Source organism: Topomyia yanbarensis, chromosome 2 (genome assembly GCF_030247195.1).
Source record: "Topomyia yanbarensis strain Yona2022 chromosome 2, ASM3024719v1, whole genome shotgun sequence".
Lineage (NCBI taxonomy): Eukaryota > Metazoa > Arthropoda > Insecta > Diptera > Culicidae > Topomyia > Topomyia yanbarensis.
This window is the reverse complement of record NC_080671.1, coordinates 245,873,293-245,892,488: the sequence shown is the minus strand read 5'-3', so window position 1 is coordinate 245,892,488 and position 19,196 is coordinate 245,873,293. Positions and strand designations below refer to the sequence as shown.

The window sequence follows — 19,196 nt, the reverse complement described above, 5'->3', positions numbered from 1 at the left end:
TCCATGATACATTCTTGGCGCTCATTCATTTAAATCCGGAGGTGCCGGATATTCAAAAATTTCACTATTTGCGGGCAGCTGTCAAGGGGGAAGCTGCTCAGTTGATCGAGTCGATTGGTATCAGTTCCGCTAACTACGTTTTGGCTTGGCAGACATTGGAGAATCGGTATTCGAATGACTACTTGCTAAAGAAGCGGCATATGCAGGCACTCTTCGACATCCCGCGCATGAAGAAGGAGTCAGCTGCATCACTACATGGGTTGGTTGACGAGTTCGAGCGGCATACGAAAATCTTGCATCAACTGGGAGAACCAACCGGCGCTTGGAGCACTATATTGGAACATCTGCTGTGTACGCGCCTGCACGATGATTCACTGAAGGCATGGGAGGACCATGCGTCGACGGTAGCGAATCCGGACTACGCCTGTCTCATCGAGTATCTGCAGCGGAGAACACGAGTGCTAGAATCCATCTCTGCTAACCATCATACAGTAGAATCAGCGTCAACTTCTGGTATGTCAGCTCATCCACCAAAGAAGAATCATCTCCACTCTCAGTTCTGCTTTACTTCGTGTGCGTCGACTGCAAGTTTGGGTGAAAAGTGCATCGCCTGCAACCAGTCGCATTCCGTGACGAAGTGTCAGAAATTCAACCGGATTTCACCGAGTGAACGTCAGCAGCTTGTGAATTCCAAACGCCTTTGTCACAACTGCTTGAAGGGTGATCATTTTGTCCGCAATTGTCCTTCAAATTTCATTCCGGGCAGAGCGATGGTTCCCGAAAGAACGTTAACGAAGGAGCTTCCTCTAGTCCTGGTGCAACCGCTTCCACTACGCCATCTAATGGGTCTTCTGTGGTCGAGTCATCTACGCAATCTACGGTGGCTGCTACTGAGAATGTTCCTGTGGTCGAAGTTAGTTCTGCTCTACAACATCCTCGCGAAGACGTCTTTCTTCTCACTGTCATTGTGAAGGTCATCCACACCTACGGTGTGGAACATCTAGCTCGTGCACTTCTGGACAGTGCATCTCAGCCGAATCTCATCACGGATCGCATGGCGCAAATTCTACGATTGCGGCGACAACCCGTGAATGTTACGGTACAGGGAGCCGGCAAGCTATCTAAACCGGTACGTGAATCGGTGTTCGCACAGGTACATTCAAGGACGGGTGACTTTTCGTGTGGCGTCAGCTTTTTGGTGATGGACAAAGTGACGGCAAATCTCCCTTCGCAAAGCGTTTCAACTGTGGGATGGAAGATTACGAAGGGGTTGCTTCTGTCTGATCCATCCTTCAACGAAAGTCAACCGATCGACATGGTTTTGGGTGCACGGCACTTCTACTCCTTCTTCCCCAGCGCTGCACGCATTCAGCTTGACAGAAATCTTCCGATTCTGGTCGACAGCGTCTTCGGCTGGATTATCGTAGGCTCGGCTAGCACAGACCCTCCCGAGCAGACTGCTCCTACGCACACCACTTGTGATGCAGTCACTGTTTCAATGCTTTCGCTAGAGGATTGCTTGGAACGTTTTTGAAAAAACCGAAGAGCTGACAACGAACGATAATTATTCAATAGAAGAACGGCGCTGCGAATCTCTGTACCAATCTACCGTTTCTAGGGACTCCGAAGGCAGATATGTTGTACGATACCCCCGAAAACCTGATTTTGATGTAATGTTAGGCGAATCCAGAAGCAGTGCACAGCGACGGTTCGGATATCTGGAAAGACGACTGGAACGAGACTGGAAATTGAAGGACGAATATCATCAGTTCATGCGAGAGTATCTCTCCCTCGGCCACATGCGGCTGGTCGAAGCGGATGACGAACGCAACTCTCCCACCTACTATCTACCTCACCACCCCGTAATTAAGGAAGCAAGTACGACGACCAAGGTCCGGGTCGTGTTTGATGGCTCTGCGAAAACTTCTTCCGGCTTCTCCCCCAATGAAGCTCTTTGCGTTGGTCCCGTGGTGCAGGACGATCTGCTGAACATTATCTTGCGGTTTCGAACCTTTCCCGTTGCTCTCGTCGGAGATATTGGCAAAATGTACAGGCAAATACAGGTCCACTCTGACGACACACCGTTACAACGCATTCTGTGGCGATTCTCCCAACATTCTCCAGTACAGACGTACGAACTACTGACCGTTACTTACGGCTTAGGTCCATCATCGTTCTTAGCGACACGAACTCTCCAGCAACTAGCGGTGGATGAAGGTGATGCGTACCCGGTAGGCGGTCCAGCATTGAAAAAGAGTTTTTACGTCGACGATTTCATCGGTGGAGCTGAAACAATTGAAGAAGCTATCCGTATGCGAGTAGAGCTGAGCGAACTTCTGCAGAAAGGAGGATTCGAGCTCAGAAAATGGACGTCGAACTGTCTGGAAGTCCTCCAAGGTCTCTCCGACGATCAGATCGGCACGCAATCCGCGTTGCACTTTAGTCCCCACGAAACCATCAAAGCACTTGGAATTAGCTAGGAGCCTGAAGCAGATTACCTCCGTTTTCATTCGCAGATTCGAACAAGCAGTGAACCTCCAACAAAGCGGTCTATCCTCTCCGACATCGCCAAGTTATTTGACCCTCTTGGACTCATTGCCCCCGTTGTCGTACGTGCGAAAATCCTGATGCAGGAATTGTGGTTGTTGTTCTGCGGTTGGGATGATCCTGTTCCAGAACCGATCAAATCGAGATGGGAAATCTACCACCAAGAGCTGGTGAAAACATCTGAGCACCATGTCAACAGATGTGCATTTCTTCCGAGTTCCGTTATACAGCTGCACACTTTCGCGGATGCTTCTCAGGCAGCATATGGAGCTTGTACGTACGCCCGATGTGAAGACGACCAAGGAAAGGTGAGGATTCAACTGCTAGCGTCGACATCCCGAGTAGCCCCGCTGAAACGAATCACCATCGCCCGTTTGGAATTATGCGCAGCCGTGCTAGTCTCTCATCTACACGCGCGAATCAAAAAGACCATCGATGTCAACGTTTCTGCACCCTACTTTTGGTCAGATTCCGCCGTCACTCTACAGTGGTTACGATCACCTCCGAACGTCTGGCCTACCTTCGTCGCAAACAGAGTCTCGGAAATACAGCAGTACACGAACGGATGTCAGTGGAAACACGTTCCCGGAGCTGAAAACCCTGCCGACCTGGTCTCGCGCGGTATGTCAGTCGACGAATTTCTACAAAGCGACTTGTGGAGCTGTGCCCCAGGCTGGTTGTCACTGTCACCACAAGATTGGCCAATCTTCATTCCCCCAGGCGTGCCAGCAGAAGAGCTGGAGTTAAAAACTACGGTTGCACTCACCCAAGCAGTTCCTACCGTTCATCCCTGGTTTCTCCGTTGGTCTTCCTACAGCCGACTACTCCACGTCATCGGATATTGTATGCGATTTGTCACCAACACCCGTTCAAAAGCACGAACCCAACCTTCGCCATCCCCCATTCCGGTCGACCAATAAATTACCGTAGCAGAACTAGCCAATGCCAAAACGTTTCTCGTCCGACTCGCCCAGCAGGATGGATACGCCGCCGAAATAAAGCAACTGGAGAAGGAAAACACCGTGCCGAAGCAGTCCCACATTCGCCGAATGAGCCCATTTTTCGACCCAGAGAGTGTTGAGAGTGGGAGGTCGTTTAAATCTTGCCCAGTTACCCTATCAAGCAAAGCACCCTGCGCTTATTCCCACCAACCATCTGTTCACTCGACTAATCGCTGAACATTTTCATCGCAAACTGCTGCACGGCGGCGGGCGCCTGCTGCTCACTATGATTCGCGAGGAATTCTGGCCACCCCGCGGTCGTAGACTGGTTCAAAGCGTAGTACGAAATTGCTTCCGTTGTACTCGTCTTAATCCAATACTGGCCCAACAACAAATCGGTCAGTTACCTGCCCAGCGTGTGATCCCAAGTCGTCCATTCAGCATCACCGGTGTCGACTATGCTGGCCCACTATACCTTCGCCCGATACACAAACGTGCCGCACCTGCAAAGACTTACCTGTGCCTCTTTGTATGCTTTTCAACCAAAGCAGTGCATTTGGAATTAGTCAGTGATTTGTCCACTCAAGCATTCTTGTGTGCCCTGCGACGATTTATCGCTTTCGAGGGGGCAACAAATGAGCTGGCTGAACTGTTTGCCAGATTTCATAACCGTGCTGAACAGGCTGAAATAGCTTCTGTGTGTGCCGAGGAAGGGATCACCTGGCATTTGACACCACCCAAGGCACCTCACTTTGGCGGCCTGTGGGAGGCAGCAATCAAAATAGCCAAAAAACATTTGTACCGACAGTTCGGTTCATCTCGCCTTACGTTCGAGGCTATGTGTACCGTACTAACACAAATCGAAGCGATCATGAATAGCCGACCATTGCTTCCACTTTCGGAGGACCCCAACGACCTAGCCGCATTGACACCAGCGCACTTTCTCGTCGGTTCATCACTGCATGCCCTGCCCGACCCAGATTTAATGAACGTACCTGCCAACAGACTCAACAGCTGCAACTGCATGTGCAGCAATTTTGGTCGCACTGGAAAAAGGAATATCTACAAGAGTTGCTGAAAGACACCCGTGGCTGGAAGCGAAACAACGAAATAGTTCCGGGGAGAATGGTCATCGTAGTCGACGAAATGCAGCCACCAAATCGATGGCCCCTTGCTCGCATCGAAACAATTTACCCGGGGCGGATCAACTAACTCGAGTTGTTTTACTCCGTACTATTCGTGGCATCATCACTCGTCCCATCGCAAAAATTTGCCTTTTACCTTACGCCTCAGAAGCAGAAAAACATCCAGCAGCGATCAGCGATGCACCGACAACCTAACGGAGTTTGGATACTAGATGTAATTTAGGCTAAAATCACTAAAAACTGTTAAAATTAAGAGCAACTAATTTATTGTCCACTAGTTATAAGATTCTATGTTGTTTGTTTACCTTTTCTATGTTGAACAGATTCGTTCAAGGCGGCGAGTATGTTCGTTCGCACTATTAGTTTTAGCCCCACTGCGTGAGATGTTTCGTTCTCACGCGAGGATCGGTGCTACCGGGCACCAGTTATACCGGTTTTCCTAGCCCTTCTGGCAACCGGGCGATGATATGAAGTGGTGAGCCAACATTAACTCACACTGTGAGAATGACACAGAAAATTCAGTCTACAATAAACCAGCAACGAAAGTGGATCATCTTTTTTCGATCCTGAAAACGAAGTGTAATTTTATATTAAGTGCATGCAAAGTGCAAGTCGTATGTGCAGCAATAAAGTGTTCGGATCAGTGCAAAGTTATATACCGTGGTTAGTTAGCCCGAGAAAATCCCAGGCAAAGTTGTTCGCTACTGCTGGTTGTTCGGTGCATCTGGTGATTGCAGTCACCGGTAGTTTTTGCTCCTTTTCCTCGCCTTCATTGCGAGCTGCCGTTCGTTAGTGGAAGACTTTGCTGACCTGTTGCTGCCTGACGGTGCGGTGATTTGCGCTACCTGCAACAGGTGATCGAGTTGCAGCCAGTAGGGTGCGTGAACCTATAGTTACCTTCGTCCCTTCGGAGAAGTTTTGGTCATATCGCAAAAGGGAAAGCACAACGTAGGGGTAAGCGACATCACACCACTTATACCCATTAGTGCTTTTCTGGATCTCAGCTATACGGTTTCTTACGAATACTTGTAGACGATCGAGAGGCTTCTTCATCCATGCTAAAACGATTGTATTATCGGACCAAAGCACTACTTCTTGAAATGTCATCTGAGTGGCTGGGATTACTTTATCTAGCAGACGCGTCAATAATTGAGCGGCACACAGTTCCATTCTTGGGATGGTGAGTTCGTGTAGTGGCGCAACCTTGGATTTACTGCTGATAAGTCTTAACCTTGCCGAGCCGTCGGTAAACATGCTGCGCAGGTAGATGCATGCACCGTACGCTACGGTTGAGGCATCGGCGAAACCATGTATCTCGTATCCAATGGCATCTGGAAACGTAATACACCGTGGCACCTTGATGAGGTTCAACTGTGGCAAGGCTTCTTGCATAGTAAAACACGTTCGCTGAAACTGCTCCTCTACGATGTCATCCCATCCTGCGTTTGTCTTCCAAAGTTGCTGTACCATGACGATGAACGGAGCGAACAATACGGAGCGAAAAATTTTGCGATTTCAGAGTATATTGTTCGTTTTGTTACCCTTTCAATTTGAGCCAATACTGGTCGATGCTGGTGGGCGATTAGGAACATATCATGGGTTGGATCCCATAATAGTCCCAAAACCTTGATGGCCTCATTAGCGCCATATTCTTGGAGCGTTAGATGTTTTTCACGGTCCTCGGACGGTATGTGTTCCAAAAACTCGACGGAATTCGAACACCATTTATGTATGGGAAAGCAACCTCTGCCAAGCAATTCCTTTAACTGACGTTGATATTCGATAGCTTCTTCAATGGTGTCAGCACCAGACAATATGTCGTCCATATAACAGTCCTCCTTAAGAATGCGAGCGGCGATCGGAAAATCAGGCGATTCTTCTTCGGCAAGCAGATTCAGGCATCGAGTGGCTTGATACGGGGCGGATGCGGTTCCATACGTTACCGTATTCAATTTCAAAATTCGAAGTGGATGCGTAGGTTGTTCCCTCCAGAAAATTCGTTGGTAGCAAGTGTCCTCAGGAGCCATGCGTATTTGGCGAAACATTTTACTTATATCCACCGAAAACACAATGGTATGCTTCCGGAAACTTAACATGATGGAAAATAGGTCGCGCTGCACATAGGGCCTACCTTAAGAACGTCGTTTAATGAAATTGCGGATGACCTAGACGAAAACTACACGGCACTTGGTACTGGAACTGGATGGACGAACAACAGCGTTGTGTGGCATATAATACTTCGTTGGATTGACTGGATCGTCGACTGCCTTCACTTCGTTACAATGTCCAAGTGCTTCGTATTCTCGCATAAACGGCGATCGAAGTTCAGGACAACGCTGCAACCGCTTTTCCAACATCAGGAATCGCTTAAGGGCTAATTCGCGGCAATCATCCAACTGGCTGAAGGTATCCCTAAATGGAAGTCTGACGATAAATCGTCCACTCTGATCTCGTTCAGTTGTTGATAAAAAATGAGCTTCACATGACTGCTCTTCGGCTGACAACGTTGTAGCACCAGGAACTTCCACGATCTTCCAGAACTGACGCATCATCTCCTCTACTCTGTCTATTGAAGCTAGGTTTGCATGTTGAATGGCAGGTTAAGTCACGGTAGGCTCGTGGACTACTCCTGCGACCACCCATCCTAGGTAGGTTTCCCTTAGTTGCGGCATATTATCAGCGATAATTAAATGCCCAGGCCTTAGCAGGTCAAAAAATAGTTCAGCTCCGACCAACAAATCGATTTTTCCTGGCTCGTGGAAAGCAGAAGCGGCAAGTTCAATATTACTGGGAATATTCAATTTTTTCACGTCGAGTCTGATAGGCGGTACTGCAGCGGTTACCTTTGGAGTAACTAGGCACTCTATGTTGGCGTAGAACCTTTCATGTCGAGAACGGAACTTCACAAATACCTTGTCACGGGCCAACGTTTTGATGGCATTTATTCCGGCAATTGGAACGTTGGTTCGTTGCTTCGGAACACCAAGGATGTTCGCCATCTCTTCGGTCAAGAAGTTGACTTGTTATCCACAGTCTAGCAGTACACGGCATTCATGTGGTTGATTATTTCGGTCGATAGCGTGAACTACTGCTGTCAGCAAAAGCACAGTTTTCGTCGACTGCCCATAATTGCAGGAGTACGTAATCGATACTTGTGGATCATTTCCAGACACTGAAACAGGATTTGGCGTAGTAGTAGGAATGACTGGATTCACTGTTTCAGGATTATCTGTTGGCTTATCTTCCTTTGCATCCTCATGGAGAAGTGTATGGTGACGCTTTTGACACTTTCGACATGTGGTCTTGGATGGACAGTTACTGGAACGGTGTCCTTTTCTAAAGCAATTGAAGCATATGCCAGCAGCTGTAACCTTCTCGAACTTCTGAGATGCGGATATATTTCTCAAGATGGCATACTGAAAGTTAAGATGTGTACCACCGCAGAATTCACAAGATTCCCCTAGGCTGGTGGTACTAGAAGTAGCGATGTAGCTTTTCTGAGCAAGCAGTATTGGTGGCGCTGACATAAACTTAGACCTGGTCTTCTGTGGTGCTGTAGCCATCTGCTTTTCAAAAAGGCGATGGTTGATTCGTACTTTGGCAGCTCTCCTCGTTTTTGCGTTGATTCCCATGCCTTGAGAGTAGATTTGTCCAATGCATTTGTGATGACATATACGATTATGTGCTCAGAAACTCCTGTTAGGTCTTGTTTCAAATAACGAAGACTTTCTACATGGCGTGTGGAATCGTCGAGAAGGTCACGCAAATCCTTATGTGATTCTCCAGTCAACTTTTTTAGCTGGAGTAAACCTCGAATGTGTGACTCGACGATCACGCGTTGATTTTCATAGCGCTCCGTTAACACTGACCATGCTTCCCTTCGCTAATAATATTTTCATCCAAAATCCCAGCAGCTGCACCAACAAGAGCTTTATCTAGGTGGTACAGTTTGATGGCATCAGTATCTGAGGAATTTGCCATCAAATCTTGGAAGACTGCCTTGAATTTTGGCCAGCTTGCATAGTTTCCGTCAAATGTTGGAATCGGTGCCTTCAGTGGTTGCTGTTGAATCACAATATGCGGCGTGGTGAGTGGCGAAACTGTTGTATTTTTCGTCTGCAAAATAATCTCTTCAATGGTCATGTTGGTTTTTAGTCATGAAGATCTTCAAATGCATCGTATGCTCGCTCTTGTTCTGGTCCGGCTTTATCCGAAACGAGCGCCATTATCTGGTTGTGAATGTTGCTAAACTCGGAATATGCTGCAGCAAGCTTGTTCCTCATCACGTTCAATTGAACCAATCCAACATTATCCTTTTCACTGTACATCAAATGCAACCGCACTAATTTGCGATGATCTTGGTTACGTTGACGAAAAAGTCCTGTGAGTTCCTTCATTGTGGTAGCATCTACACAATTTTCTTAATCATTGAAACCGAGAAAATTTTCAGATTCACTGTGTTGCGGCGATGGTGGAAGCGATGGTATCACATTATTCTGCTCCCGCGGCGATCGATCAACATTTTCACTTGCGCGATACACTATTTCGACCGAACACGTACTGACGCGATTGTTTTTATGCACACGCACAGCGTAAGCAAACTTGTTCCGACTTGTTTCGACGAGCGCGTACGTCCGTTCACACAGCAAGAGAAGAAAGCTTTGAATCGAATTGCACAGCGTTTTTAATTTCACCTTCTCGTGGCGTCGTTGGTTGCACTGGGTTGGAAATCCTATCCGGTTCGAAAGAGCATTTATGTTCCGACTGGGGAACGGTTGTTATCGTGGAGGGTTGAGCCCGCAGTAGAAATCGCTGAGTTTCTCTGGAACTCAACTGGAACCTTCTCGATGGTGGTGGAGAGCAATCGCCTTCGGAATGGAATTTAATTCTTTTGGTCCTGAAAAGGACTCTTTAGGCGATTCTCGAACCTGGTCGCTGGCTGGCGGCGAAATAAAGATGAAACGCTAATAATACTGCTTTTTTCACTTATTATTTTTCCTTCTGTGGCTGCTACTGATGCTCGCGGTATCGCGGTTAGAAATTAACTGGCCCTACGCTAGCTATCTGTGCTAAATTTATAGTACTGCTGAGTGGCGTATTAGTTCGCTGTCTTCTTATTATTATTAGTGGTTACGCATGCGCATGCGCTGTGACGGATGGAACAGAGCTCGAGTTTGGTGCTCTAGATATTTCTTCATTCAAGAATGCTGTTTCTTTAACTACTGTTCGGATGTGCTCGTATTTTCGTGGAATGCACGACAGACTTGGAGGATTTGCGTTATGCTCCAAAAACTCCACAAAAGGGTAGATCCGATCCGATATGCATAATGCGGCTGATTAGCTTAGCAGGGCCTTGGCTTTGATGGGTGGTGAGTGTAAGTTTAAACCACCCTGGCATTTTGGTAATATTAGTGTCTCGAAGGCAATTGTGGTCCAATTCTTCCCATACCACAAATGGAGCCGCTCCTCGAAATAAATTTTCCAGCGTATTAGGAGGATCACTGACGCTGTATTGGTATGTAGATTTTCGACGTAATGAACGTGTTGAATAAAATTGTTTTTTGTGTGAGATTAAGATTCCTGGAGTTTTTCATCCACGTCTACGTTTGTCTACGAGGGGGGGAAGGGGGGGTCTTTGAAAAAGTCTACGTAGACTTTTATTTTTTGTTATTCTCGTATTAATAATTATGAATGGGATCTAAAGAGAGTTGTATTCAAAACATCGGTCTATTCAGTACTTATGCAGAAACTTCAAGGCTAGTACACTATTGAGGTAACTACTCGTTAAGCGACCACTCAACTCAGAACCAACGATTTTTTTTCGGACAACCTCACACGTTGTTGTTTCTTGCGTATATTTTGATATAGTTTTGATCTAGGAATAATATAAAATGACAGTTCTAAAGACGATCGCCCAAAATTCCTCTCGAGGGAAATTTTGACTGCGAAATCATCTGAGACACCCCTAGTTAACAGACATGCATGGACCATTAAATGCATGAACCATAAAAAGTTAAAAAATGGTCAAAGTTAAGCATTGTAACAACAAAACACCCAATTTTTAACAATAAGTAGATTATTTCTTTTATTTTTTATTTATTAATTTCTGTGGTTAAAGCAGTAGTGTAGTTAAACTTCTACAACAAAGTGTTTACTCGAGTTAATCAGTTTCTCTTGCAATCATTTACACTGATTTCAAAATCTTTAAGCACCCGTTAAATTTTACGTCTTGACCCTACGCAACTCCGTGCAAACCGGCTCTACTATATTTATCTTCGAAAATATTCGGAGTTATACTATGAAACTTTGCGATAATACTCTAAGGTGATACGGCTATTAATTACATAAGAAATATAAATATTTTTGGGAAGATTTAAATAGCTTCGTTCTCTTAATCAAATAAGGCAATTTAGATTATCTCATTATCTTAGAAATATTGAAATTTCTTCACGAAAAGTGAAATTTGTGGTTGGTTTATTATTTTAGTCTAGATGATAGTACACATCGACACTATTAATTTGTAATTGTTTCTTATAATTTAACAATTTTCAATGCACCACTAATGCTCAAAAAGTGTTTAGCAATTCTGCATTGTTGGTGTAGGTCGCACGTCGGCCAAAATTTAAGCTAGTTATAGCAATATATCTTTTTACATATATTTGAGTGACTAACCTTGAAAAGAAGTATTCCGCTATACAAACGTTGGAAAGCACTTTGAATCGGTATTAATTGATTTGATCAATCATAGACAAAAAAACCAATGTGAAAAATCTTTCTTTAATATTTAAAAAGCTTGAAATAAGTCTGAACGCTAATTTTTAATTAAACATTATAATGTGCTTCTTGCTAAATTCACATTTCCTGTGAATAAAAAAATTTAAAGTCTGCGTAGACTTTTGGCGGGGGGGGGGGGGGGGGGGGGTAAAAGTCTACTAAGGTCTACTAGGGGGGAGAAGGGAGTTAAAATTCTCAAATTTCGGTCTACGTGGTTTATGAACGGTCCATTAATTGCTTGTAAAATCTCTTTGGATGGAGTATCACTCAGTATACGCTGATTGTCCTCATTCTCGTTCGGGATGCATTGTGTTGGATTGAAATTGTCGTTTATTGTGGTGTGCGTGGAGGAGTACATGTTCGCGAAATATTCCTGCACGCTACGGCGTATCTCATTTGGCTCCCTTATCAGAATCATTCTGCAGCGTTTTAATCGAGGTTTCCGTTCGTCGAGTTTTTTTGTTGGCTACGTGGAATATTGATGTGCTTTCACCTCCGATGTATACTTCGTTCCAACTTCTTGTTTGCTGTGCATAGCTCGGTTGCAGCAACAGCATTTTCCCAATCCGGTCTATCCTGGAGGCAGAGTCGGATCTAATAAATGAAAACTCGACATGTTGACGATGTATAAGCTCCCAGCTGTCGTCAACTCCTGAGGCAGGCATAAATCTTTGAAGCATTGGACTGTGTGCATTTAAACCAGTGGCGTCTTTTTGATTCACTACAGAGTTGAAATCACCCCCGATGATTGCAGTGTTCGTCGTATTGTAGAAGTAGTGTGGTAGAAGTTCTCCCGAGCGTTTCGATTTTGCGTTCCCGACGGTGCATAAACGTTGATGAACGTTACGTCATTTATTCGTGCGCTGATTATTCTTGAGTCCATGTTTCTATCAATGTAAGTGAGGGGAAAAAACTTCGTGCTGCAATCGCTGTTCCTCTTTTATGCTCGTCTAAATTGTACTCAATGCTGAAACCTGGTATGCTGAAGCTTGTCGTTGCCACCTCTTGCAGGAAGATAATATCTAGTTCGGCAGACCGGATGAAGGAATTCAGGGCATCGAGCTTTTTCCCGTTTGTCACTGCGTTCATGTTGATTGTAGCAATCTTGTAGCTCACCATATCAGCTATTTGCATCGTAGAGAAGGCAGTTCGTTGACATGTTTGCGCGAACAGCTAAATGTTGTCACGATAGTGGCAGGAACACGAAGACTAGTAAGGCAGCTTATGGAGATGGCAATAACAGCGGAATCTGAGAGAGGTGAAATCTTGCTGAGGGTGGCAGTATCGTATGTTGCTTCGTCGGGACATATACTGTCTAAAATGCATACCGAGGAGGCTGAAAACCTAGTGTAATGATAAGTTTATGTGAGTAGATAATGAATACGAAAATAAGTAATATTTGTAATTTTCATATTAGGCAATTAAGGCCGATTAAATGGCGCGTTCCCTGGGCGATTTGGGGGCGATTTAAGGGCGGGTAGAGCGGCTAAAAAATGACGGCGGCAAATCGCCCAAATGTTGCATTTGAAATAGCCCCTAATTGCCAGCAATTTGCTGGCAAATTGAAGGGCAATTAGCGCATCCGAGTTGGCAAATAGCCCTCCGTTAGCCAGCAACATGCCTTTTTTGACTGGAACGGCTTGTGCAAATGTAAACCCAGTCAAAAAGGGCAAGTTGCTAGCTAGCGGGGGGCTATTTGCCAACTCGGATGCGCTAATTGCCTTACAATTAGGTGGCTATTTTAAATGCAACATTTGGGCGATTTGCCGCCGTCATTTTTTGCCGCTCTACACGCCCTTAAATCGCCCCCAAATCGCCCAGGGAACGCACTATTTAATCACCCTTAATTGCCTGATATGAAAATTAAAAATAATAATTATTTTCGGATTCATTATCTACTCACATAAATTTATCAGTACACTAGGTAATCACCACCAAACTATAGGAAGAATCGATGGTGAAATTCGTATTGCACACAAAACTTACCACAATCAGACTTTTATTTAGTCTTTAGGTCAAAGATCTTGTTCCACTATACTTACACACGATTCCACAATTTCCAACATTTGTTGGCTAAATTAAGTGCACTAGACAAACAAAATACAAGCGAGAACACGCCAATTGCTTAAAAAAAAATTTAAACTTAAGTCAAACATGAACCGCCATGTTTGAAAAACTCAAAAAACAACCAAGTCCATTTCATCGATTGTAGTGATAAAATACTACAGTACCCTCCTTAAGGGGCCAAAATTTGCCAAGCGATCTAATATTAAAATATATTACTCGTTTAAGCTAAGTATGCACCTCTTGCGAAATGAAATTTCCTATACAAAACCTATGCATAAAAAACGTCGCGAAATGTTCGCGAAAAAAAATTTCGTTTCCATTTCGTAAGCGGTACGCAGCTCTCGCGAAAACGATAACGAAAAATGAAGTTAGCTGAGACACGTTTCGACAAACGATAAGTTTCATAATAGTTCCGCGAGACAGCGCTGCTTTCTATGCGCTGTCACCAAGGCAAACTTTTTCCTTGCGAAATAATGGTCAGCGGTATTATTTCGCACGGAGGCTCGCGAAATTTTGACAGGTTGCAATGAAAAAATATAAGAAAACACAAGATTGGCAATTTTTTTCATCGCAACCTGTCAAAATTTCGTGGTTTAGAAATTCAATATTTCGAATTTGAATGGTAAGTTTAAAAATATTACTGGAAGTGATTGTTTCTAGTTTTAAACAATTAAATTTAAATAAATAATATTATTTGCAGCACACCCAAACAAAGCAAATCAGCTCAACTAATCTTGTCTCAACATCCTGGATCTGGCAATCAGCCAACCAACATTAAATCGATACAACCGCAGCAGTACCAACTACTCCAAATCCAGCAACAGCCCCTCAAAAAAGGACCACATAGCAGTTACTGCTCAAACGAACAACAGGAGTTTACGAATGATGGACACATCGGAAAACATTTCATCGGCACATTCTGCCTTAAAACATGTCTGCCACTATTTTTGAAAATATCACTGCCTACACAGTGCTCGTGATTCCATTCCAGCAGCAGCAAGCAATCACTATTCGAGTGCTTATCGCCAACATTTCACAGCAAGCTCAGCAGCAGAACCACCTTCAACCACAACATCAGAAAATTAAGATTTCTTCCAGACCATGACCATCATCCTAAAGGTCGGTAGCAATAACGTTCAACCGACGGTACAACCTGGTCAGCAACCGCAATTAGTGCAATAGATCCAACCCAAATGTAGATTTACCAACTGCAAAAAAGATAGCAACAGCACATTCAAACACAGTAGCAGCAGCATACTATACTGTACCATGCGGTGTGCAGGACTTTTTTATTCAGTTGGTGCGGCAAGGTGAGACATTTTTATTACCTTTTTTATTTCGAAAGGATCAGTACCGTGTTTAGTACATTGTAATGTAATACCCTATTCTTCTTTAAAAAGCTCGAGTTCACTCATTTACGGATATTTTTTTATTATGATTTTTTTCAGATCGAACACCAACAACATAATATCATGGTAATCACCCAGCAAGAGAACGCAGTGATAATGGGCCAACAGAAAACACAACATCAAGATGCTCGGAAAGGACTTTCTCTTTCGGTATGTATTTACCAGTAGCATCCCTCCTCCAAACATTCCTTTGTATATCTAAATGTCCTTATCAATTCACAGAACAAACATAATGGCACGTCATCTTCAATCGGCTAACCGTTTGGAATAAGCGCTCATCATCGGTTTCATGGCAGGGAAGTGAGCAGGCAAAAGAAGGCATCGTTTTTTCCGCAAGGTCGCTCTGGTCAAAATTTCAGCGAATTGCAAGGAATAAACCACCCGAGGGACAGTACCCGTGCTGATTCAGGACGATTTCCCATACTTTGTACCTTGCTATTGAATTTTAATACCCGATCGAAACGATGGCAAGCGCTGCCGATAACTGGGTCAAAAAGACGACGGATCAAGAAATTTCTGCACTCGGTAAGTGTTTTTTTTGTTATAACCTATTTTTGAAGCGATCATTGGGATGGGATTTGAATTTTTCTTTTCAATACAAATAGGTTAGCGAACTGAGTACATATCATCAAGGATAAGGATTCAGAGCCGGCGGCTGGCAGTCCAGAGAAAGAGAATGCGGAAAAACCTAGTCCACCGGCAGTAGAACCAAAGCTGCACCTGATGTTTGGAGTTCGGTAGCTACAGAAATTCTGACTCTAGCAGCTCCTGAAGAAAAACAAGCTGCAAGAGAAAATGGAGAAACACCTTCCTCCGCGGAAGATGCAGAGGCATTCAAGTAAGTCGAAATCTGCAGAAAATTTTGATTAGGACATAAGGAACATTGACAGCCTCTCGTTGTTTACTTTCTCTTTCGATTATGACGTCACTATAACACTTTGCACTAATTTTCCAGTACATAGCCGATGGTTTTTACTAAAATATTAGGCAAAGAGTTGAGTACTAAATATTGAAACGACCGAGTAACAAACAGAAGAGAAAGACCCCAAAGAGAATCTCATTGTTGCTTACGTCCTATTCTAAATTTTCTCCCGAAATATTTAGTATCAGCTTTAAAATTATCCGTGACTAATCTTTTAGCCCGGCGGATGCAAGTTTGCTAATGAAAGATGTTCACTAAGGTCTAGTAGAATCAAAGCTGGATCTGAAGGTGCAGCGAAAGGATTCTTCTTCGCCGGTTGGTTGGTTAAAACTTTCGAAGTTTTGCTCGTGAAGCCGGGATTACTTCAGGGAGTCTATGCGATGGGTTTCAACGCCCTTCCAAGATTCAGGAGATGGCTCTGTTGGCCGGTCCGCCACGGAATAATCGCCCAGAGTCAGTCGGGAACAGGAAAAACCGCTGCCTTTGTGCTGGCAATGCACAGTTGAGTCCATCAGTTAAAAAACTATCTGCAGGCAATTCAGAAGGGGGAAGTAGCTGCCAAAATGGCAAAGTTTTGTCCGGAAATCAAACTTCCTTACGCCGTTCGCGGTGAGGAGACCGTCAAAGGGGCGAAGCTGACTAATCATATCATCATCGGAACACCCGGCAAGCTAATTGACTGGGGTATAAAGTTCAGGACGTACGACCTAGTTTTTCCTTTTTGTACTGGACGAGGCGGGTGTTATGGTCGGTGTTCTTCTTGGCCACGTACGAGCGCGAGGTAATGGAGTTTGCCGAGTACATCGTACCCAATCCGATCGTCATTCGGCAGGCGCGGGAGCAAGAATCACTCGATAACATCAAACAGTACTACGTCAAGTTCCGCAACCAGAACGAGAAATTGTGTGATTACCGTCGGACAAGCGATCATTTTCTGCCATATGATGTATAGGACAGTTGTAAACGTCCAAGTAAACTTATTTTCAGAACTGTTAATCGATCGAAACAGGTACGAAAAACGGCCGGTTGGTTGACCTACAGGATGTCCCAGGATGGTCACTCGGTAGCGGTACTGTCCGGTAATCTAACGGTGGAGCAACGGTTGGAACGAACGTTTTGTCCAGGGGTAAGTTCCACCACTTGATTCTGGCTACAGCACCAGGTAACGGAGAGATTCTTTCGTCTTAGGTATCGACGTCGAACAGGTGACCATTGTCGTCAACTTCGACCTGCCGATGGATTAGCAGGGACGAGCCGATTGCGAAACGTATCTACATCGAATTAGACGCACCGGTAGATTCGGTAAGTGTGACTCATTCTTGTGATCCTATAGATTGTATTTCTTCCCACTTCTTTAACAGAACGGAATCACCATCAACCTAGTGGGCAGTGATCGAAACATGATGATTTGCAGATCAATCAAAAAACACTTCCGGAAAGATTCAGTTGCTAGACGCGGAGAACTCGGACGAAATTGAAAAGATCGCACCGTAAAGTGTTTTCGACCAGCTACTGGTCATACTTGTTTTGATTCTGATTTTTTTTTTTTTTTTTTTTTTTTTTTTTTTATTTCGATTATAGAGGTTTTAACCTTAAGGTCATTCGCCTCTTCGGGTTTGAAAAATCTCTTGTGAAAAATTTCGAACCCTATGTGCGGGGTCGGGACTCGAACCCAGGTGCGCTGCGTACAAGGCAATCGATTTACCAACTACGCCACGCCCACCCCCATATTCTGAATTTATAATTTTATATTTTTTTAATTTACAAATGTAACCAACAGGGTATCGCAAGCTAATAAATTTACAATTACAATTACAATCTCTACCCAGTTCTATCCAAACATTTGAAAAGGGCCTAACCACAAAATGTAACAAATTGAAATTTCATGTTTTCCATTAACAAATATCTACCCGAGCACGTACATAACGCAACATTTGATTATGAAGAATTTTGATAGCGATTTTACAACAATTTATAAAAGGGCCTAATTGATTTTTATGACCGAACTGATTATGAAAAGACATAACTGATTGAAAAGTGCCTAACTAGCAATACACTCGCTTTAAATGGATTATAACGTATTATTGGATTATGACTGATTGTAAAAGGCTTATAACATCTTTTCCATAATTTACATACAGGGTCAATTTGACCATCAAATTAGAATTCAGTTAATTCGTCTAACTTTCGGTGTAATATCAGACTTGAACAGCATTTTTTGTGTGAGGTATTCTGCCGCTAGAAGCAAAACTGTCCCATGTTCTATGGGAATCCCTATACACATGGGACAATTATGCTTCTGGCGGTAGTAATACAAGTAGTAGCAATATGCGCAATTCCTTAGTGTTTCATGCAATAAGAATTACCACGAATTACTTATGGCAATAAATTTCAATTACGATTCTCACAATTGTTACACCAAAAATAGGTTTGTATCCGTACTGATTATTGGTAGCATTCCCTGAGACTTCCGGAACCTTTAGTAGTAGCCATTGTTATCATAATCGATTTTTAACGTAGTTTAAAGCCTAGGGTTTGGTTCGACCTGAAACCGGTTGAGTCGGAGTCGGTTCACTGAAAAAAATCCAAACGATAATTCTATTTGCTTCAAACCACTTAAAATTCATATGAAGAAGAAATGCTATTGTTATCTCGGCAACACATACCTTCTATGTGTCAACTGTATAAACTATGTATGCACACACATAAGTTATATGTGCATATTGTTATAGAATGGGGTTTTATATGCCTAATAGTTATGAAATGTGAATGTAAGATTAATATTTCTTGTAAATACAGTTATTAGGTTTATGTGCCAGCAAATAGTGTCTATATGCCTCCGTTAATTGCAAAAATCTATGTGTAAAATCAATAGACATAACGTTTACTTTTTTTTGAGTGTTGTTATATTTGCGTTATATTTCCGGATTCCGAAACGTGTTTCGAAAGGTAGTTTCCCCGAGACTTGTGAAAGCGGTAAAGGCGGCCAAGGCAATCAGATTTGCTTCTTAATGGTCAAACGCCGATTTAGACTTACGATTCGGACAATTACAATAGATTTGGTTTGAGCGAATTTCGATCATTTCCCTGGGTCTTCTAGAACCGGTAGAAGCAGCCAATTTAGATAGAAATTGGCCAGCCAATGATTTAAATTTCCGATTGCAGGAATTGTGCTGTCTAAATTGGTCAGACTGAACTTCCCCGAGACATCCGGAACCGTCACAAATAAGCATTATGATTAATCATTCTCGAAATATGATTCACGCTGAGTACGTCACTTCCCTGAGAGCTTCATGAATGGCAAATAGGTTTACAATTGTTACCGATTTCATACACATCCGTGATGAATTAATAAAATACATCATTTAAAACATTTAAATGACAGAAATAT

At 43.7% G+C, this 19,196-nt stretch overlaps 3 protein-coding genes and 1 long non-coding RNA gene across 6 annotated transcripts; 3 read left to right on the top strand and 1 right to left on the bottom strand.

The window, feature by feature from the left end:
- The first annotated feature begins 2,627 nt into the window (after positions 1-2,627).
- LOC131680210 (uncharacterized) lies at positions 2,628-3,467 on the top strand. Its single transcript, XM_058960929.1, has one exon. The coding sequence runs from the start codon at positions 2,628-2,630 to the stop codon at positions 3,465-3,467; it is 840 nt and encodes a 279-aa protein (XP_058816912.1).
- A 307-nt stretch (positions 3,468-3,774) lies between these two features.
- Positions 3,775-4,566, top strand: LOC131680209 (uncharacterized). Its single transcript, XM_058960928.1, has one exon. The coding sequence runs from the start codon at positions 3,775-3,777 to the stop codon at positions 4,564-4,566; it is 792 nt and encodes a 263-aa protein (XP_058816911.1).
- Positions 4,567-5,422: 856 nt separating this feature from the next.
- LOC131680208 (uncharacterized) lies at positions 5,423-6,660 on the bottom strand. Its single transcript, XM_058960927.1, has 2 exons — positions 6,175-6,660; positions 5,423-6,094 (listed from the first exon to the last, which is right to left on the bottom strand). Exons 1-2 carry the CDS (start codon positions 6,658-6,660, stop codon positions 5,423-5,425), a joined length of 1,158 nt encoding a protein of 385 aa, XP_058816910.1.
- Positions 6,661-13,861: 7,201 nt separating this feature from the next.
- Positions 13,862-17,328, top strand: LOC131683030 (uncharacterized). Of its 3 annotated transcripts, none has more exons than XR_009304331.1 (8): positions 13,862-14,096; positions 14,175-14,784; positions 14,923-15,033; positions 15,106-15,408; positions 15,489-15,721; positions 16,024-16,931; positions 16,994-17,107; positions 17,167-17,328. It is a non-coding gene; the product is annotated as an uncharacterized LOC131683030 (long non-coding RNA). The 3 variants fall into 3 exon arrangements; XR_009304332.1 differs by having other exon boundaries at positions 13,871-13,994; positions 14,072-14,096; positions 16,994-17,310; XR_009304330.1 differs by having other exon boundaries at positions 13,863-14,096; positions 16,994-17,310.
- Positions 17,329-19,196: the final 1,868 nt, after the last annotated feature.